This window comes from Haliaeetus albicilla, chromosome 5 (assembly GCF_947461875.1).
Source record: "Haliaeetus albicilla chromosome 5, bHalAlb1.1, whole genome shotgun sequence".
In the NCBI taxonomy this organism is placed as follows: domain Eukaryota; kingdom Metazoa; phylum Chordata; class Aves; order Accipitriformes; family Accipitridae; genus Haliaeetus; species Haliaeetus albicilla.
In genome coordinates this window covers 33,801,862-33,824,578 of record NC_091487.1, presented here as the reverse complement: position 1 = coordinate 33,824,578, position 22,717 = coordinate 33,801,862, and the positions used below count along the sequence as shown (strand labels likewise).

General features: G+C 35.0%; 1 protein-coding gene across 7 annotated transcripts in view; it reads left to right on the top strand.

The window, feature by feature from the left end:
* DPH6 (diphthamine biosynthesis 6) overlaps window positions 1-22,717 on the top strand; it is a 216,489-nt gene that overhangs the window by 128,639 nt on the left and 65,133 nt on the right. For all 7 annotated transcript variants that reach the window (XR_011324769.1, XR_011324767.1, XR_011324766.1 and 4 more), the window contains one exon: window positions 21,120-21,362. Coding sequence is in view for 3 of the 7 variants with exons in the window: in XM_069784079.1 (XP_069640180.1) it covers window positions 21,120-21,362 (243 nt within the window). In the remaining 4 variants the exon portion in view is untranslated. The remainder of the gene's footprint in view (window positions 1-21,119; window positions 21,363-22,717) is intronic.

Genomic DNA, 22,717 nt, shown 5'->3' with positions numbered 1-22,717 from the left:
AGGAATTGCAGGTGTGATAGTCTTTCACTTAGAGATCTAATTTCTGCTAAAGGCACGCTTGAGATCTATACTTTACAATATTGTGTGTATTTCCATAGGTTAACATTATGTGTTATTTAGGTGATGGATTCTAAACCTCAGGTGTCAGGAGGGTCAAACTGATAGAAATTGATGTTATTTGTGGGATTGCATTTTAGCACATCAGAGTGTTTTGGGTTGTATGAGCAGTGCAGTAGTATTTCACAGAGATCATGCTGTCGGATCCATTAATTGTTCAAGAAGCACTTGGATGTTGCAAGGCTTGGAGCTTCATCATTACAGGATTTTTTGTTTACTTCTACTGTGATCCTATAAAAAGTTTTAAAACCAGTGTGTTACGTCCTTTTTTCAAACTGGGTGACTGCTCTCACTATGCATAACAATTTTGACTTAACTGTGATATTTCAGAAGACTGCACTGCAGTACTCTGTCAGCTGCGAAGCAAATGACTCAGCTGTCCTGGAGACTAAATTCTGGTGTCCCCCCAGAATAATTTTAAGCTTTACTGACAGAGTGACTTGCAGGAGCTCTGGGTGATGCTGTGTACGTTTGTAAATAAACATTGTATTTAAGTCTCCAGAGCTATTAGTCACATACCCTTCAGGAACAACTTCCTGAGTATTAAATCCTTACTATGATTTAAAATGCTTTTTAATATACTTGGATAAATTACAATTTAAAAAATATTTGTGAGGATGAAAGCAACGTGCATGGAAACAGTAATCTGATTAGGAATGTCACCTGCCGTGTTTCAAAACACATGGTGTTACTATTACTGGACTCATGTTATACATCGATATGCATTGTTTTATTGATAATTCAAACAGGCTGGACTGAAAGAGCTAAAGCATAACTGGTCAAGGCGGGACATGAAAGGTGGAGAGATCTTGTGATGCTCACTGAAAAAGCATCTGAGTATCTGTTTCACATACAAGGCTTCCTTTGTAAACCTGGGCAAATTGTTTAATTGTACTTGGTCTCAGTTCTTTATCTGCAAATTAGTATTATATTGCTGTCATTGTTCATTTTTCTTTCTGTGCAGTCTGAGAACTCTGGAATAGTGCCCATTTGTATGCATGGAGAATGATTAATACCGTAATTCACTATGCCGTTACTTGTGTAACTTCAGCACTAGAGAAAGTTATGCTCCTGTCTTTTCTGAGAGAGTTACTGAATAGAGTTCCTGTCTGGAGACAACAGGGTCATCTTTCCTCATCTTTTTCTTAGTCTCCAGACACCTGCCAATTCCATACTCCTGCAAATTAGTGAACAAGATACATTAGTGAGCCCGATGGAAGCCAGCAGTACTCCCTGCTCTTCCTGGTTTAGAGTGTCAGGTGAATGAAATGAGGCACGGTCCTTGCTTTCTCAGGAGAATGATAGTGTGATGTGAATGGGTTAAGGAGGATGGAACTGCCAGAACATGAGAGATTCCTGTTTGGGAGACCATTCAGGGCTGGGTACCATGTAGTGGATGAGAGAAGAAAACATAGATTTAGCTGTATAGCAGTTTTAAAAAGCAAAGAAACCAACCCTGTAATCTGAAAACATCTGCTGGCTAAATGAAACAGGACTCCTGCATAGAATGTAGAGGTGATTATGTAGAGTTAATACTAATAAGAGGTTATAATCAAAGTTGTGCAGCCTGACTTACTTGTGGGAATACCTTGCTTTTGAGTTTTAAGTGACAAAATTAATATAGAATTTTAACTCACAGATTTATAGTCTGATTCCTCTAAGGGCGTATTTCTGTATCTGAGCTTGGAGGGAACTTCCAAACTGCAATGTTATGAAATTGTTTTGCTGATGTGTAGTACGTATCTCCCCTAGACAAAAATCAGTAGCTGTTTCTACCGCATTTCATCATGAATGACTTTTCCTACACTGCTCACAGAGGTGCTCCTTTAAGCTGTCACTGCATTACAGTAAGCCTCACCAATGTAATTTTGACTGTCCAGCAAAACTGAAATTTTCATATGATGTCTAGATTTGTATTTTCTTCCTACTTTCCTTTTTTTTTTGTTATTTGTGATGTTTATTACTTAATTATGTTATCTTGACCTCAGGCTGGATCAGCCTCTCATACTTTTATTCTGTACAGGTTGCTGAAGCACTTGAAAGTCTTCCTGTTGTCTCTATACTCTTCATTTTTTTGAATGAAATTACTTTAATCTATAACCAGAGTATACATAGTTTATAAAGACAGCGTTGAAGGTACGCTTATGTTTATTTTTATTTCTGAAAGAGTATATGTATGTATACATACACAAACACACGTATTGCAGAGGGACAGACTTGTTTCTTAAATGTCTCAAGGTGGACTATGGATTGTTTGTCTGTGGGCTTCCAGATCAAAATTCTCAGTGGTCACTGAGAGCCTCAATAGAGGTGTCTGTAAGACTACAAAGAGCTTCTGTTCAGCATACAGAGAAGAAGGCTTTAGAAGTCTAAGGCTAAAATTCTGGAACGTTTGGAGTTGAATGAGTAACCTAGGCACCTTATTGCTGGAGTACTTTTGGTATATAGGAGATAGTTTTCACATTAGGGACTACTACTCTTGGTCTGATAAGGTAGGGTTTTGCATTTAAAAAAACAGCATGGCTTGTTAAGACACTGTGAGGAAACTAAATGGTTCAACGCTAGAACAAATTCTGAGCACTGTGGAACGTTTCTGGAAACCAAATGATTACATAGCACATCCATATACTATGTAGGCCTCATGAGTTATGAGATACATGATATAAGCAGGAAATTGGATTGTTGCACCATGTTTTTTGCCATATACTTATCTTAGACGGAAATAGTAAAACAGTTGTTTCCTGGTGACTTTTATTTCTGGGTTTTGTTGTTGTTACATCATTGTTACTGTATCCCTGACAGGGACGTACTAAACTTTTAAATGTTTTACATTAAAAAAAAAAATGTACAGTTATACTATAGTTTTGCTTTATAACGGCTAGAATTTGAGTTGGTTGAATGAGGCATTGTAAATTACATAGCATACTTGGTTTTGTGGAAGAAAGACAACAGATGTATGCATTTTATATATCTAGAGGTAAGTATTGTCTTTAGGTTCATCCATATTTTACCAGTTAGGACAGATAAACCCAATGCCCCTGTGATAGAAAGAAACACTCTTAGCTTGTAGGGAAGAAAGAAGCCCTCTTCACTGTCTTAGCAACCTAAGGTTGATCAGAGCTGATACAGCAGATCAATGCCACTTTGCAATCTGTAACATGCTAAACTTCTACAACAGTTTAATTTCATGGCAATAAAATTCATGACTATATCGAAGGAAGAAATTGCAATGACATTCCTGCTTTGAAAAATTGGGCATTAAAAGGCCTAAATTGTTAATAAGATTTTTCTCTCATTAAGGGGCAGCCTGAGAACTGCTCCTATCAAGGTCAAATACCCCAAAACCAAGATTGGCAATGCTGAGACTAATCCACCAGCAGAAGAGGCTTCTGTTTACTTTTCTGCATATGTGCCAGTTCCCTGACTCTGTGGAAAGGGGGTAATTATAATAATGACAATTGAACAGGATGGGATTCCTGTGAAGGCTAGGATGAGTATAGTAAATAATACATTAGCACCAACTGCAACTGTATTACTGAAAAATGTTTGATTTACTTTTTGTCATGTTGGGGTCATGCAACTAATGTGGCTTACAAATTTTGTAACTGTTCTGTGACAAATGCTCAGATAAGACACACTTGATTTTATTTCCTGCTGTTTTAACTTTGTTATAATTTTCTTGGTAGATAAGTGAATTTTAGTCATGCTGAATTCGACTTTGACAAATGTTATCAAATATATATACTTTCTGGAATTATTAGATTGATCTCAGCCCTTGGACAAAGAGCACATAAAAAGAGAGATTTATAATAAGATATGTTTATTTGGGACTTGTCCTCTGAAGACAGTTGCAGCAGTCTTCTGCTAGTGGGATGGAAAGGATTTGAATATTCCTTAAATGGATAGCTTACTAAACATTCGTCAAACATTTTCTTTCTGGGCCTTTCCCTCATGTGAAGGAATCTGTCAGATCTTATTCTGTGTTTGAGGAAGTGCCTGAAGAATCTCAGTCAAGTCTGTCTGCAGCTCACATTGTGTAAAGTTCCAGCTTTCTTCTTTGTAACAGTAACAAATCTGAAAGGTTATTTTTTTCCTGAATTTTGAAAAGGTAGCAATAAATTTGAATTCTATAAATGAAATGTAGACATTAGGGAAAGACTGGATGATGGTGATTTTTCTTTGGTTGCAAAACATTCATTCTCTCAACTGTATCCTTTAAAATGCCTGAGAAATTAAGAAAAAAATTCCTGGGCTGAAATACATTGGTTGCTTGCTTCCCATAATTGTTGAGCAAATTGCAGAAAAATTTAAAAAAATCATTTTACCTATGCAGTGAGTTGCAGAGTCTTCAGCAGGAAAAGTGTTATAGATTCACGTGATATAAATAAGAGGCGGCTACAGGTCGAAACTTCAAAGTTACCTTTTTGTAACTCCTCTCAGGAAAAATGGCTTTACATACTAAGAAGATTAAGTATAGCAATTGGAAAGCAATATCAAGAAAGCACCAGCTTTCTTGAAAAACAATAATTCTTCTAAGATCAAAGTTAAGGAATAAAGCATTACAAAAGTCTGTTAATGTTGATTGTTTTAATGTGTTTGTCATAACTCTGAACATCCTGCGAATAAATTCAGGTTTATCTTCTTAAATATAAATGTATATTTATAACACAAATGCATGTATATTTCACTTATAATCAAATATACATGAAGTTTCCATATGTATCCTGATTTTTGGTATTTCCCAATCAGTATGTAAGTTTTCATTTCTGATAAGTTAATATTATTTATATGTGAGTGCTTATATATCTCTCTGTATGGTAATACTAAAACTAAAGTTGAAATAATCAATGAATTAGCTTCCTTGTTATGCTACTCCTATAGTTTCTCAATAATTAGACTAATGTTAGAACTAATACAAGGCTTATTCTAGATTTATGGTATTGCTTCTTTTTCCTCTTGCATTTTCCTTGGCACCTGTATGCCAGAAGTAAGTATAAGCTATGTTAACATTGTTGTACTTTCCCACACAAAACAAGCACTGGTACTGCACAAATGCTCAGGAATATGGAACACCTTACCCTTTAATGTTTTCTTCTTTTCAATCCAGCTGGGTGGACCACTTAATTTAATTTTTTATTTACTGTATTTTTAAGAACCATAACAGTGATTCAGACTAAAGCAGATCTCAGAGTGACGTTTCTTCTGTGGGAATGAAAACAGGACTGTAATGCAAGCTAGAATATTTTTGTTAGGCATCTAATCCACTGAATATTTTCTCAGTAAATTACAATAAATTTGTTAGTTATTCATCTCAATTTTTCCTTATAAAAATGGCAAATACAGACAGGTTTGTGTTAAGCTGCTCATTGTTCAGTTATGAACTTGGACTGGGATTAGTTGCTTGAACCCTTCTACCTCTGCAGTACAGTATAATACAAGTCCTGATCTTGCCATTAATCACTGAGCAACTAACAGTAATGCATTCAGCAGCAACCCTGGCTACATGTTTCTTGTACTCACCATTCTCATCCAAAACAAATAGTATATGTGCAGCTCTGTACTGTTTGGAAGTGTTTGATGGAATCTTTTTTGTGTTATAAAATGTCCATAATGTTTTGTGAGCTTTCTAAAGACAGTGAAGTTTGAGAAGCCTGCCTTCCAATTAAAAGATAATGATCACGAGTTCTGTGATAATCCAGTTTTGTGTCCAAATTAGTTCTCTAGTCTCATGCTGATCTCCAAGAAAGCACCATTTCCCACATGGATGGGACTTTATGTGCATGACAGAAAGTTTCATTCTTCCCAAGGACAGGAGTTTTTATCCCTACCTATAAAAACTATGCTGGCCACAGGCTATTGAGGATCAGGAAGATTTCAGCTAAGGTAGTGAAATTTTCATTGAAAATGTGTATTTGAGTAAATTAGAATGTGACTATTTCAAATGTAAATTTTGAAGCAGTGCAGACAAACTGTAGCTTCTTAAAATTAATCAAGTGTCTTTTTGAAACATGAACATATGTGATATCATTTCTGTTACAGTAATATGTATGTGTGCATATATTTCAGCTGTATATATGTATATATTTTATGATCAAATTTTATAAATCTTGGAGCATGAACTACTGAATTCACTGCAGTTGTGAGTTACTATTAGCACGAGTAATAAACGACCAGCTCCTCCTGCGATGGCTGGTTTTATAGATATTACATCCTTTGAGTAATGAGCTGTTCTTTACCTTGACACTTTTCATGTCTTAAATGCTTTTAATCACATACTGCTTATAGTACATTCATTACCTGAAAGAATGTTGAAGCTTTAATGATCCCTGTTTTGTCAGCGTAAGAACTTAGCAGTACTCATCATATGATGTTATTCAGTATGACAGTTACTCAGCTAATACTTCAGGGAAGATATCAAAGTTAATGTCTAGTTTGTAGTATAAGTAATCTTTCATGATTACCAGTTAGGGTGATTTGGGACTGCCATCACCCCGGTAGCTCCACTATATTCAGCTTTTCTAAAGGTTTTATATTTCAGTTTGTTAGTCTTTCTACTCTTCAATTGCAGTTGCTCGAACAATAAATGTGAATACTTTTTCTTCTCAGTCTTACATCTATACTACAAATAATAAAGTCTAAAATATAGCACCTCACATATATAGCAGAGAAATTGTCCTCTGATATTCTTCAGCTGAAAGGAAATGCAGGAGAAGATTGTCATGACTGCAGATTTATTGGACGTTTATGTGATATCTGTATGGTTATGCTAGTGTATAGCGCTAGGCTCTTCTTGCAATAACTTTAAAGCCAGGGAAGTGACTGCTGGATTGACAGGATGAAAGCAGTAATAATAAAAGAGGGGAAAAGAAGACAATGTGCATTTACAGTTGAGATGTTTAAAACTTGCTTATACTTCCTCCGGGTCATACAGATATAGAGGGAATGTGACTGACCTGACAACTTCAGAATTTTTGATCAGTTACTACTTAGCCTTTAGTGGAACACTTTCAGACCCTCATGACTTAATCCTCATTTGCGACATTTCTGCTTAGCTTCATTTCTCCGATTCTCAAAGTGACTGAGATATTATTATTTCTATATAAACAGTGATAAATATGCCTATAGCACTTCATGAACAAATAAAACTAAATTTCTTCTTTCATATCTAGCCTTTATGGTTAAAGCGTATGAATAGATACTAATACACGGAGTCGTTAATGACAACATTTGAATGCTTCTCTGTTACCTTAGCTAGAACTGTGTTTTTCTGTAAGCAGAAGTGCAAGATAGTAAGTGTTGCAGGAGGAAATCCTAAATGGGAAAAGTGAAGAATGTTGGCCCATGTCTTTTATTGGGAATTCTTTCTGTCATCTTCCTGCTATTACCAGCCCTTGGTCATTTCCGCTGGATTGATAAATATGTGCAGAAATACGGAAGAGCCACTAGCACTTCTGCTCTCAACTCCTATGATTTGTGACTTTGCTCAGAGTATGTCTGACTAACCATTTGGCTAAAATGGCAGCACTATCACAGCCATTTCAGCTGCTATCACTGTCAATCCCAGTGAAACTGAATGGGTGTAATTATGAGATATTTTTAGGAAAGATACTTTATATAGACAGGACCTCTGAGGGCAATAAATTCTAGGACATAGGGAAGGATGTGCAAGAACAATACTTTCCACTTTAAATTATATGTTTCAATGTCTAATTAGAAAGTTTCAGTGGTTTCAGTGCTGACATCTGCTTTGTGTCATAGCAGGGAAATAGTACAGATTTTCATTCACTTTTTTTTACAGATTTACTCTGTATTTTAATACTATTTACACTTCACAGAACTAAAGCAAGAAAAATTTTACATCACCTTGCGTGCCTCATATATTGCGGACCAGTTATGCATCTAGAGTAGAGTTATAAACTATGGTTGCAAACTAGGTTGCAAACAAATTTTGCCTGAGGCATGAACCATAAATTAAAGTAATAATCATCTCTGTAAGAGACAACTTTTCTCCACTGCTCTTTTAAAATAAAAAAGAAAGTAGGTCAGAGAAATTTAGGATATTTTAGAGTATGTACAGTATTGTATTGTTTGCCAGCACCTAATTTACAATTACAGAGCTGCATGAATATTGAAATGATTCAGCTTCCCATTATAAATGTATGTGGCAGTTTGGTTGTTGATCAGTTTATGAAGTTAATGCAAATGAAACTGTCTTCCTGTCAGCATTTGAAATATATAATGCAGTCATGTTGTATATTCAGGGACAGGCCATTGACAGTCAATTAACAAGTTTGATTGGTATGTCAACTCATTCTTTTGAATTGTTAATAGTATGTTAATAGCATTCATTTCTTTGTGCAGTCCCATTTGCAGCTTCACAGTTACAGCTATTTTTTATGATTCTGAGTAACCTAAAATAGTGCCTTAATAATAGATTATTAAACACCTGTCTGGTGTAGCTTAGGGAGGTTTTTCTAGACTGGGAGTTTGCAGTGGATCCCTTTGATATTCAAATCAACAAATGATAGCCTTTTTATTCAAAACGTAAGTTCTTTTGATGGTTAGCTTGTTAAGAAATATTCAGCTCCAGTCTGACCTGATCTGGTTTCCCATGGAAAAGATCTGATGCTGTTTGAAGGTTCATAAATGGAATGCCAATGACAATTTGTTGTTGACGTTTTGCTGCCTCAGCCTTCAGATGCTGCTGGTTGATGTGCCGCTTTAGCTTCACCAAATAATGCTTGCAGGTAAATGATCTTCTGATTGATCAGATAGTTTCAAAGCAAAGAGTTCTCTTCTGTGGTCTGTAGTCATGGTTTTTAGGCTTGGAGGGGTACTTTAAAAGATGCATCAAAGTTGACAGATGAATCTCGAGGCAAGGAATGATGGGAGACAGCAGAATTATGGGAATATTTTTTAGAGAATAACATATTAGTGAGAGTTTTGAAGACCTTCAAAGGTCTATCAAGCCAGCTCCCTATAGCAGATTTATTCCTACTTTAAAAAAAAATTTGAAATTGGGTACACTGGTTAACTCTCAATTTCCTGTGTTGGGAAGGTGTCGAGCTGATTTATTGTTCTCTGATGGTGTTTTAAAGGGCTTATTTCATTTGAATTTCACCATTATCTTGTTCTGCATCCAGAGCTGAGTCCTGCAAGGTGCAATTTCTGCTTCTACTAAATCTTGCACCAAATCAAAGCTTTACATCACCTTACAAGGTCAGGGTGTACAATGAATAACATTCCTTTACATAAACGTCCATGACACCATGAGTTAACATTGCAAACAACAAATAAAAATATCAGTTGAAATTACTCTGTTTCTTCACCTTTCTTCCTGTTATGTGTATTATTCTTTCATACCCTTCTTCATTCCCCATTAGTGCCCTTCCTGATTCTAACACAGCTATTATTCTGAAGAATGAGACTAGCTATTAGGAGTTCAAAACATACATCACAGAAATAGTTCATTTCTCTTTGGTTTGAGCATTTAATTATTCACTATCAGCATGTGATATTTTTCTGCAAAAACATGTAATTGTTTTTTGTTGAGGAGCTGTGAGATTTAACTCCTTCAGGCCTGACTGGCAGAAACCCTAAAGTTCGGAGTTAAAGGCTGTGAACAGTTATATTGCCAAACGGAAACTCTGGAGTGACACATTGAAAGATGCTGTGTGTTAACTGTACTTCACTGGACTTCATAACAAATAATTCTTGCTGGCTGAATTTAGGCCAAACTTTTTTAACAACAAAACCCAATCTTTTCACAAAACCCTAAAACATTACTTAAAACTGGTAGGTGAACAGTCAAGTCATGCAACTTCAATCCTATATGTCATGTAAATAGTTTGCAAAATTTATATGAGACAGTTCATCTTTGAAAATTTTGGCATTTTTGCGTACTTTTCAAATACCGTTTAGCTGATAATTAGAAGCTCTTTCTGTTGGGCTGAACGAGCAAAATATTAGACATTGGTATTGTCATACAAGGTCATATTTTCAATGACCTATAATTTTCCTAAGCTCAAAAAGCAAAATTAGATATTTAAACTGTTCTCAGCATAATCTGTAGACTTTGATACAGCCTCTGTTTTTGAAGAGGTACTCTACTGGTTATTTATAAAATTCAAATAAAAAGTTCAAAGATTTTCTGATAGTAATGTCATTGATATGTTTCTAATTCATCATTTCTGTGCTTAAGTAAGTTTTAACCATTATACTTCAAAGAGAACTTCCTGATCACATCTCACGTTCACATTAGGCTTCTGTATGTATTTTTATTTTATTTTCAAAAATGTGATTAAATCTACCTTCCCAACATGATTTCCATTTTATCATCTCACTTCTTTTGAAGTAGCCTAAATATTTCACAAAAATTTTGTTCGTACAGGATCATCGGTCTTAAATGTTCAGCAGTGTAATGCTTATTCTGTGTTAGGTATCTTTCATATTGCTAAATGCTTAGCATTTCAAAAAGCTAGAAGGTATCAATGACCATCTCATAGCAGTTTGGAATACTTGGAATTTCAGTAGGTTGTTTCTTTTTGGATAATGTTGGATTATCAAGGTAGAAATCGTAATTGGGAATGTATGAATTTTGATTTAACGTTCATTGTAAAGTTTTTTCAGATCCTTACTAATACTTTTTGTCATAGAGCGGGATCTTTCAATCCTATATTAACTTCTAGCTTACTGATTAAAACACTCATCAAGAAACCGAATGGAGTGTTGGTCCAAGAACATGATTTTATTTAGACAAACTAGAACAGTTCCAGTAGAAGACACTGAGAGATGTGCTTGCTGGACTGCCCATTGCCACAACAGCACTGCCATTACCGGGCGAAAGAAAAATACCAAAGAAGGGATTTGAACCTGGATCTCAGCAATATCGCAGCTGAATAACCTAATTGCTAGATTATTCCTTACTGCTTTCTGCCCCTCCCTTCCTCTTATTTACCCCCTTTTAGTTTCAACACTTTGCTTTGTACCCATTTTTATATCAGAGGGCTTGACTGTGCAATTAGTCTTTACTAGCCGGAATAACTACTTCTACTAATAATGCAAATAAAAAGGGCTAAGCGCATGGTAAATTTGCAAGCACTGGTTCTTGACCTCACTTTGTGATGTAAGATGGATAGAAACATGATGGCAGCTTGGTTAGCAGAGCACAAGATATGTATTTTTATTAGTAATCTATCGGTTACTAATATACTGTCAACATACTGCAATTCCCAGTTCCCAACTTTTATCCTTTTAAACCATCTAGAAAATTCTGTGAAAAGAAGTATTATAAGAGGACAATAAGGTGAATGTACCAAAAAAAAAAAATAGTTAGAAAAACAGAAAAAATTAGGAAAATGTGTAATGCAAGATTATAACTCCATACCCAAATGAATATGTATTACAGCACATAATATAATTATAATATAGTTACAGTCCAATTATAACACAGAATTTAAATATAATTTGTTACAGAAACTTAATTTTTAAATGCTACAAGTTATCACTTAGTCAATAGGTAACTTCTTGTCATGAAGTGCTGCCGATCTAAGAGAAAATCTGCCCTCTGAAAAGTACATAGTAAAATCTGCCTGACTGCACATTTAGGAATTTAGTGATATTTTATATAGGGATGTTGTCTATACTGCAATTCTGATAAAAGGTCAGTGTACAACAAATAAAAGTTGTGAAAATGTGTTTGGATGAGCGTATTTAGTGTATTTCTGAGATTGGTGCTGTCTTTCTCTAATTTCCAATAATTTTATTTTGTTGTAACTGTTAGGAATCTTTAGATTTTAGGATAGGCAATTCCATGCATGTAACAAGGGTGTTATTTTTCTTGGATTGCACCTCATGAACATTGTATTTCAGATTATATGAGACATGTATAATACATTGTTACTGTCAAATTACAAATTCTTTAAATTTATAGATTGGCTCATAGTGCTCAGAACGCAGAATTTTAACTATGGACACTTCCTGTACTGCTGGATTTTGCGGCTGATACCATGGGGTTCCTAATGCCCAAACTCATCTCTTTGTCAAGTTTGGTTTAACTGATGATGCAGAAAAGATAATATGACATTAGTTTGGCCAAGAATATTAAGTATATTTGTGGATCTTTGTTGCAAGTTTCAGTTTCTATAAGTATAATCAGAACTTGACATATTTTTGCATTGGAAGTTGGGTCCCTAGAGAAAGGTATTATCTTATGTAAGAAAGTATTATCACTGCAATATGAATAAATAGGTAAAAGATTGTGTATATTGTGTACGTTATATTCTATATGCATTACTATTATGTATACTGTACATGTACGTCTAGTTGCACAAATAAGTCTCCTTGCATTTCACTGGGAAATGGTGGGTATGTCTGTTTTAAATTGAACTTCTGCACTAAATAATCTTTGACGTACATTGTAGTGTTTTAATGTTGATTATTATTTAGGTAGTCATAGATATAAGTAAAATCCATGTGAGACTGTGTATACATAGAGGATAGGTAAAGTACAAAACCACACTATCTGGCTAGAAGGAGAACTATCACTTTAGCTTAGTAATACTGTTATTACAGTTAACTGTTTTCAGTTAACTGATTCTTGGTTTTATGCAACTGCTTCTTTCCTGTCTCCCAGTTATCGCAAACCAGTATCTTAAGCCAGTGACATTCATGAAAAGCATATTTTGAGAAAGAATGTTAAGCCAAGTGATGGCTGGGAACGAAATCTTTTCTGTAAGAATAGTGTGTCACGGTGTTAATGTATTTCATACGCTGTGAATTACTGTCATGTGATGAACCGCTTTCACCTTTCAATACGGAGTATTTTCTCTGCCTAGCTGTCCCTCTTCTGTTTATAATCACACTAACCTATTTGACAGTTGGCATGATTAAGGATTGTAAAGACAGGTAGGAATGAAAAAAAACAACTCGCTCTTCATAGGCTTTTATGACTGCAGTCTTGGTTCTCCTTGGATGCTGTATTCCAAAACAGTGGTACAGCCTTAAGCAGTAGCACCCTTATTGTTAGTAGAAACTCGATCCTAGAAATTTGTACTGTGCCTTCTTGGACTGCTTTATCACTGCAGTGATAGTTTAACTGCTGATTTAGTTTACTGTAAGTGGACTTTCTGAGTAGAAACTTCAGTTAATGTGAGAAGGATATTATGAGATCCCTTTCTAATCAGATTGTATATTTAAGGATAAAAAGTAGAGACAAAGTCTGTAATATAAACGCATATAGGTATATAAGGATACCGCTTCATCTTTTTTCTTTATCTTCCTTTACATATTGCGTGTGTGGATACAATTACCTTATAACCTCTCTCTCTTATTATATATGCTCTCCAGTCGCCTAGAACTGCAAGCGTAGATAGAGAAAGATGTAGAAATCAAGGAGGGAGGAATGTCATGTGAACATGCTAGCGATATCTTTTTTTAAAATACAGAACCGACAAAGAAAGAATGCTGATATATTATAAAGCTATCCTTATCAGAATAAATTTCAGATAATAGTCATAAATAGCAAAACCACAAATGAACTGTGTGGGAACCCCAAATGAATGCCAATGTAACCTCATGTAAGGTTTAGACACTTTCCTGTTAACAGAGGGGAAAAAAAGTATTTTTTGAATTTTTAAATCTTTACCCTGGCAGATTAAAATGGTTTTCATACTTTGAATGCCACTATGCTGGCCTGTAAACTGAAAATGAGTGTTAATAATGAAATGTAAAAACTACTGGAAAAAAGTACTTCATCAGGTCTGAATAATCATCTGAAACCTCGATATCACCTGTTCTTTTACAGCATTAATTTTGAAATATGGAAATCATACCTTTCCTAAAGGGTGTGGTACCATTTTCTGACATTTTAGGAAATTTCACTCTTTCATTAGCCAAGGATAGGTGTTATTTACCTTGGAACAAGTATTTGGTAGATCTGATGAATTAGACCTGTTTCATGAGAACAGAGACTGTATCTCCTGTCCTATACTGAACTTGCTTCTAGTAAAGAGCAGTTATGATTTAATATAAACTGTTCAGCACTGCTGCAGTCAAGTTTTATCCCTTGTTATGAATATCTGTATTTCAAAATATTTTAGCCATATGTTCTGGCATGAGTTTTCATTTCTCCTAAGTTAAGTCTCATTTTCTTACTTCCTGCCTTTATTTCAAACCTATCTGTGTCCATTTTTATTATTTCTACCGGTGCACATTCTAATTTAGTATCCTCTGTGGGTTTCATTATCATGCTGTTAATCCCTTCTTCCACTGACTTAATGAAGATGTTAAACAAAATCAGGCCTAATACCAGTCCCTGCGGCACCCCACTTCAGTACTTTGGCATTTTCATTACTCTCTCCTTACAGACTATCAGCTAGTTAACAGCATTTATAATTAGGAGAGTTAAAAATAATTTCCAAATATGCTGTATCAGATATTTTAAGAATACAGATGAATTGCAACCATTATCCTCCCTTATCTATGCATCTATGATTAATTAAAAAACACAATCAACTGTGGTGGACATAATATGCATTTTCTGAAAATGTGGTATCCATTGCTCAATAGTCCATGTCCACATTGAGTCATTTGCATCACTTTACACTTTGAGATACTAATCTTTTCCACCTTGTTTTTCTGGACCCTGAATACACCTTTACTTTCCTTGGTAAATATTGATTTGATTAAGTCTCTCATTCCCCATCCGAACCCCAATTGTTCTGGAATAGACTAATCTTAGTTCTTCTTTTTAATTTGTTTTGTTTGGCGTCTTCATTCAAAGTGAATAAGAAATGAGTAAATGATAATCAGTTTGGAGGTTTTACTCCATCTTTTAGATAAGGTATGTTCATAAAGCTGAGTGTTCTGCAATTTTTCACAGCTGGCAGATTTTGCTAATGTGGTTGTGTGAGAACTTGTGATTTTTTTCAAAAGCCTGAGAGGAAATGGTAGGCTTTGTAAAAGTTGACAGATTAATAGTCATGAAGACTAGAAGTCCACTGTCCCAAGGAAGGAATGCATCAAAGATTAATACTCTTGTTAGCTTGCTCATTTTCAAGTAGGGAGGCTGCTCTTTTTCTATTCAGGAAAAAAAACATCCTTTAGGATGTGGAGAACAGTTTATCCTGTATGGCAGTCAAGTCTTTGAACTGTCTACTGTAATTTTCCATAAATGAACAATATGTACCTGCACACAGGGTGCCAGTACAGGACATTGGCCAAAATATGCATAGTAAAAGAATATTTTACCTCCATTTTCTTCATTTCCTCTCTGTGTATTGGAGATTCCATGTAGACCAAAATGAGAGTCCGGGAAAAGACTTCAGACTAGCTGTCATGCCCACATGGACGTATTAGGTGGCAAGCCTTTTTCACCTGCTTTACTGGAACCTTTCCTAGATGTTTATAACTACAGTTGCTGACTTTAAAAGCTAGGTTTATTTTTGTTTTGTGTCTCATACTCCCTTGAAATGTGAATGACAGCTTTTGGGATGGGTTTTTTGTGAAAATTTCAGTTTCTGAATCTTTGTCTTCTGTAAATCAGAAGTATGTGGGTTTTATTGCCATCAGTTGTAGAACAGAATAAAATTGATTTGGCATTGATCAAGATTTAAATATAACCAACACATTGCCAAAAATATGTAAGCAAATATTACAATTTTCTGTAAAAGAACAGGCTTTAAAAAATGATTTTCAAGCTGAAACTTTGATCTTACCTTCTCTTAAGCTTTCTGACCTGATCATCCCTCTCAAGTCTGTGCATATAGCATTTTGTTAAACTTCAAGGTACTATAGACGTTCAGGAATGTATTATATGAGATTGCCTGCTGTAAATCCAGCACAGTCTAAAGGCTCAATTTGAATTATTTGATTTTTAGAGGATTGCAGAGGTGTTTACAGTTGGGCAGCGTAAGTTATGAATAGGAGATATTCAGATATACTGTTTTGAAGTTGATTTAGTATTCATAACAATTACTATTGTGGCTTCTTCAGGTGCATTGTCGAGTTAGTAGCCTTTTTAAAGAATTGCCAGTTCTTGTGCTGCTCAGTGTATGCACACTGCATGACGTGATACTTCTCATTGGTATAATTTCCAATTAGGAAATGCACAAAAGTTTTAGGTGTGTTGCTAGTGTTATGACACTGTGCTCAGTGTCAAATATGACTTTGTGGGATGGTGTATCTTAATTTTGCTAAAATGTCCTGTGAATTTTCAACACACAAATATATAAGTTCAAAGAGAAAGATTTAAATCACACTTTGATAAAACAAACTTTAATAGTGAAGAATAATGCAAAAAGATGAGTGTTCTGTAGTCTTGTAGCTTAGGTGATCAAATACATTTTGAAACATATGAAGCACCATTCCAAAATTAGGATTAGCAAACTGGAGTCAAGGCATTTGAAAACTGAGTTATAAATTGCTGAAAATTGTGGAGAAGTTACAGCTATTTCAATAAGATAGCAATAATATGCTAGTGATTAATTATACTTTTTTGACCTAACTAGGAAAAAATACTATTTTATTTAAAGGGAAGTTCTGGGTATGATATGCAAGCATTTTACTAAGTTATACGTGGATTCTTATAAGTGTCAATTTTTTTTAGTCAAAGATAATCATAATGTTTTATTTTTCATTTAGAAATATATCCTTCATGTTTTGGCTACTGATAACTGTACAATTTTCTCAAAAGAAAGCCTGTGTCAAACTAAACTATGTGTGATAACTAATTTATGGAATTTTTAGACTACGAATTTGTAACAGTTCAAGAAAAACGTGAATTGTATTGAAGGTTGTGGTATATTAGAACTACGTTAGTCAGATACAATTTGTGTTCATAGTGTGAACTCAAAGCTTTTCAGTTACTGTTGTCTAAACGATACCTTTAAAACTTTATTCACATGAGGTAGTTGAAGAAAAGATTTCACATTGCAAAAGGCAATTTTACCATCATTAGCTAAAATAAGAGGGCCCTAGGAAGCAAGGATTATCATGTATTAAATAAAAAGTTCACCACCTTACAGCTTTAATCCCATTAGAAAAGATGATTTCTATCTAACTTAATCAGCCAGAGGTCTTTATTGCCTGGAGTATTAATTGATTTAGGTCTTCATTAAGGTCACAGGTACACATGGCAGACCAGAGGCAGCCTATTAGCATGTTGTCAGTTATGCTTATTTACATTGACTGAACATAATGGTGGGTTATTTCACTGTTAGGTCAGGGGGTCACTGAATCTTTTGTGCACCCTGACCTGTTAAAGGGCAGCAGTCACTCAGACACCAAACTGCATTCGTAAGAAAGATTTGGCTGATTGCATATTGACTCCATCCTTTCCAAGAAATATGCATTTGTTCATATGGTGCAACTATTAATGTTGGCCTAAATACCTGTGGGTGAATGGTTGACATCTCCGTTAGAAGTTCCCTGCAGTTTTTACATTATGTCAGTTAACCACTGGCAAGTTTTACTAATACCAGCGGGAAAAGTTTCATAAAGTTTCCGTAGTTGCTGTTGGTCTTTAATTAAAACAAACAACTCAGTGCATATATAGGTACCCTATTATTTATGTTTCTTTCAAAGTAGCAATAATGATTGTTTTTTCTTGGTCAGTAGTAGCTTAAGTTAGTACTCATGTCCCATTAAGTCTGTTTTTCTCATTGTTTCTTTTCCTGAATTATATTTTCTGGAAGATATGTGTGTCCTTTTGGTAATATAATACTGTTAAAAACTTCTTCATGGGATAGAACAGTTCCAAGTGTCAACAAGGGTTCTTCTGATTTTTCATTTCCATGGTACCATAGATACTTTCCTTCTGCTTTCCTAAAAAGTGAATGCAGCTTAGAAAAAAAAAGGTGAACTAAAATAATAATTTACTACTATAATCTTCTCTCTGTATTAGCTGTGATCTAGCTGTATATTATACTTAATTCCTGTAGCACAGCTACACTGAAAAGTAGTAATTCTCAAATAAGACCTTAGCATTCCTATCTGTTAAGAGTATGGATTGCTTACTGAGGTTCCGATTGTCCACTGAATTCCCTTGATTATTTACAGTTGTGCTAACTGAGCAAAACAGCTGCTAAACTATTTTGTTAGCTTATTAAGACTCACCTTTCATTTAACTTGCAGTGATACAGATGAAAATAAAAAGGGAAGAAATGTGGAATCGCATGATTCCCCATTTATAAACTGCTTACTGCTGTGGAGCTATATTGGAAATAAATTGGTACAAGTGAGCATCTCAGCAGTACAAGGGTTTTTTTGGTTTTGGTTTGTCAAATGTTTAATGACATTTTAGCACTGGAAATATGTGCATGGGCTGCAGTGAAAATTAAATCATCAGTATAAGCTGAGACATCTAGTATATAAATACACATCCATTATATTGTAGTTTTGTTTCTGTGCTGAGTTTACTGGATATGGGAGTCCTCTACACTTGATACACTGTGAATGTATAGCCTGGAAGATCTTCTGTTATCCTTGTAGATGCTCCAAAAAGATAAACTGTTGCAAGGTTCTAGCAGGGTTTTTCAGACTACTTTCACAACACAAGGACTGACACCATACATTGTGACATCTCCCGTTGTAAGATTTCAGTACTGTGAACAAGATATTATGATGTCTTCCCTGTTTTAAATGCTTTTTACTCTGCTAACAATTTTCTGTATAATGCTTCAAACATTCTAAAGACAACCTCTTGAAATCTGCTAAAACAGTGTTTGTACTGGTTTGCTGCTTTGCCCCTGCTGATTGTTTATTTATGCTTGCTTTTCATGACCAAGTCACTGGGAAAGAGAAGAGAAGCATCCCTCCTCCTTCCCTTATCTTAAATTAAGTCCCCCTGAAATACAGTTGCTGCAAACCTGTGGCCGTGTTTTGACCTTTTTCGCCTCTTTCCCCCTTGCATCCACCCTTCTATAACATGGTGGCATGTTAGGAACACTGTTTTTCTATTAATTATGTCTTAAGATACAAACAAGTATGTTAGGAACAGAGGGATTTTAAATTGTTTTTTAAAGAACTCTGCAAAATTCCCACTGAAACTGAGCCAAAAGTGGTGCCAATTTTGCTCAAATCTTTCAGAGATTTTTTTTGACCTTGCTTATGACCAGTGGGGCTAATTGTATCAGAACTATCCAGGATACTTTAAGAAAGTGCTATCTTGGTCCGTATTTCAAAACACTGACAGATATTTTATCGTTAATTAGTATTCATATTATGTCTCAAACAATCTGTTCAGGAATAGGGGAAGTGAACTGGTTGAACAGCTCTTCTGTCTACCTAATAATTAACATGGGTGATGCATGGAAAGCCAGCAGCCCAACAGGAAAAAAAGGCAGAAATATTGCCAGTGTGATTTTTTTTCTGTAGAAGTATAAAATACCTGTATTGGAGTTTTTGACTAATGCATGGATTTCATTTTGCAGAGGTGAAAATGAATGGCTTGCTTTAAAAACAAACTTGTGCCCCTCTGAATCATATCTTCCTGAATTTGTTTCTCATCTTGTCAGTATGCCACTTGGTAGCTGGCTGGACTCCCTTGTTCAATGGCACATATTTTAAAATAGCACTGTAAAAAAAAAAAGACCATTTGTTCCTATAAACCAAAGTATTACTTGCATATTTTTTTCCAAATTCAGGATTATATATAGCATTATCAAAACAATATTTCAGATATTTTAAACAATTTAAATAGTTGATGGGTGTCAGTTGATATATTAAGTTTCCTCTCTGCCTCCTCCCCCTCTTCAGCTGCTAATCATAGAACTTGTATGCCAAATTGTATAAGATACTCTTCCAATAGTTACATGTGTGAGTCTTTTGTGAGACACAGACAGTTATGAGGACAGATTTGGAGTTGCATATGGGTCTGTCACATGGTTTGATTGCTATGTCTTCTAGGACACAGATTTCTTTTTTAATTATTCTTAATTCTGAGGAATTTTTACAGTTCATACAGTAAGTTCTGCAAAATTCTTCATAAAGATTCCTTACACAGTCCATTTTCCCTCTCTTTACTCCTAGCAAAATGCTTTCTGTGCTGACTTCAAAGCTGCTTACGCCCACCTTACTTCCCACTTCTATACTTAGTTTTCTTTTGATATTGAATAAAATTTACTGCTTCACTGATCAGGAAATGTACAGACATCCTAGAGAAGTGCAGCATAAGAGGATGAAAAGTTTTGATACTTACATTAAGATTTTATAATAAATCTTTGAGATGTCTAAATAGCAAGAATAAATGTTTCCGTTGCTGGCTGCTGTTAAAAAAAGTAGGTCTTCAGAATGTTGCCAGGAAGACTTTGGAAAATCAGCCCAAAGTAACTTCATTGCAGACTTAAAACATATATTGATGGTATATCTGGCCACCCATTTAATTCCATTTTCAAAAGGTGAACCCATCTCTTTGCTCAAGTGGCACTCTTCTGCATTTTATTTTCAATCTGCAATTTCCTTTTACCTTCTGGTAGATTATCATGACTTTTTTTCATACACAGTCTTTTAGGTGTTCTGCAAGTATTATTTTTATAGTATTTTTAAATTAGTTTACTAAAGACATTACAGATATATACTTATACTTTCTTATATATTCTTACGTAAAACAAAGCTTAAGACTTAGAAGCTAAAAAAAAAAAAGCGTTGAACCAAAGGTAGTGTGCATCATCACTCAAAAAAAGAAAGCAAGAACATATTTAACCATGTTGGGGCATCAGTGTGATCCAGCAGCTGTAACAGTCAGTAACATCAGATATTATTGTTTTGAGCTGACCCATGCATCCATGTATTAACTGTTAGGTTAATGTTTATTGCAGTGCTGTGTTTCTATATTGTAGTTAAATCCCTATCAAAAATTATCTTTAGACTGGCATGTTTGCTCCATTTGTGACAAATGATGGCAAAGAACAGTACTGATTAAAGAAACTACCTGGAAAAAAGAAAAGTACATCCCTTGCCTTCTATGCACTCTCAGAATCTTACTTACTTTTATTTTCTTTTAGGTTGGAGATGTTCTCTACTGTGCTGGACAGATTGCTCTAGTACCTTGTACGATGCAGCTTGTTAGTGGTGGCATATGTACTGAGGCCGTCATTTCCCTCCGTCATGTTGAGCGAGTTCTTGAAGCTATGAGCCAGAAGACTGCACTCCACCACATCATCACAGCCACCTGCTACGTAACTGACAGCAAGCACATTCCTATTGCTCACTCTATATGGCAGAAGAAATTAAGAGAATGTAAAAAGGTAGCTGTGATACCCATTTTCTTCTTTCTGGGTTGTCTTTTTCCCCCCCTCTAAGTCTTGTAGTAATATTAGAATTTTCTCAGTACATTTCAGAGGGGTTCAAGTAAAGCTGATACAATAAGGTTTGATTGAGCTGTTATGTTCTGGCTCATAAGTGGTTGTGCACAATTGAGAAAGAAAATTGCTTAATAGAAAGTTATATTCATCACTAACTTTGTCTTAATTCCCCAAAGCGTTATATTAAAGAACTCTCAGAGAGCAGTCAATTCCTCTAACAAAAATGTGAACAATACCTTATTCGAATTACCTCTGCCCATATATTTTTTCATAATAAGAACTGGGCATTTTACTCCAACTTTTTGTGAGTTGTTCTGTTGCAGTTTTTTCCCCACTCTTTCTTACAAGCAATTTTGTCATGACAACAGAGTTTAGCAGTTTACTGCTCATTATTCCTTATTATTCAGCTGAAGTTTTAAGACCAGATCAGGGCATGCCTGTCTATTGGTTGACCCTAGATTATCTCTACCAGCATAATAATTTGCATAGTGATTTATAACGATACCGTAATCATTTCTATTATGTATGTACCACTTTTCTTAATAGCCACGGAACACCGTGCAAGCATTAAAAAGGGCACGGCCACAAATCTTGTAAATAAAACGTAACTTCTCCACAAATAAGGAAAAAAGAGTAGTAACTGCATAATTGCTGCATAACATAATTTAATATAACTTAATTATTATGGTTGCTCAGGGAAATACATGGCTTGGAAGCATAGTATATGTTAATATTGCCATAGAAGAAGGGAAAATCCACCTGAAACTTTCCTTCTATTTGTCTTTGCTTTCAGTCTCTGCACTAGACACTTGTCTTTATGAGTAAAGATGTAGGCTTTACTTAGAAGCTTACACATGCCACCTCAATTTATTAGTAAAGGACCATCTTAAATAGTGTTTACTACTCCTCCAAGACCAAGTGTGTTGAATCTGAATTCAATTCAGATTTTTTAATTCAATTCAGTTTTTTGCTATGTGACTGGTTAGTAACAGGTACCATGACCATGAAGCCTACATGCTTTCTTATTTGTAATATATATGATTTGAGGGCAGATTGGTGGTGTTTACCAGTTCTTAGAAACTTTTCCTTTTTCCAGATAGAATCTTTTAGGTCTTCTGTAGTTATTATACATACCAGCCACTCTTTAATGAGTCTTTTATTTCTTCCATTTACTGAGATGACTGGGCAGTACTTTCTTAGCTACATGAAAAATACTGATGAGGTTTGTTGCTTTTGCGCTATTACTAATATCTGGCCCATGTCACTTTTCGATTGTTCAAGCCATAGCTTAAAAATGG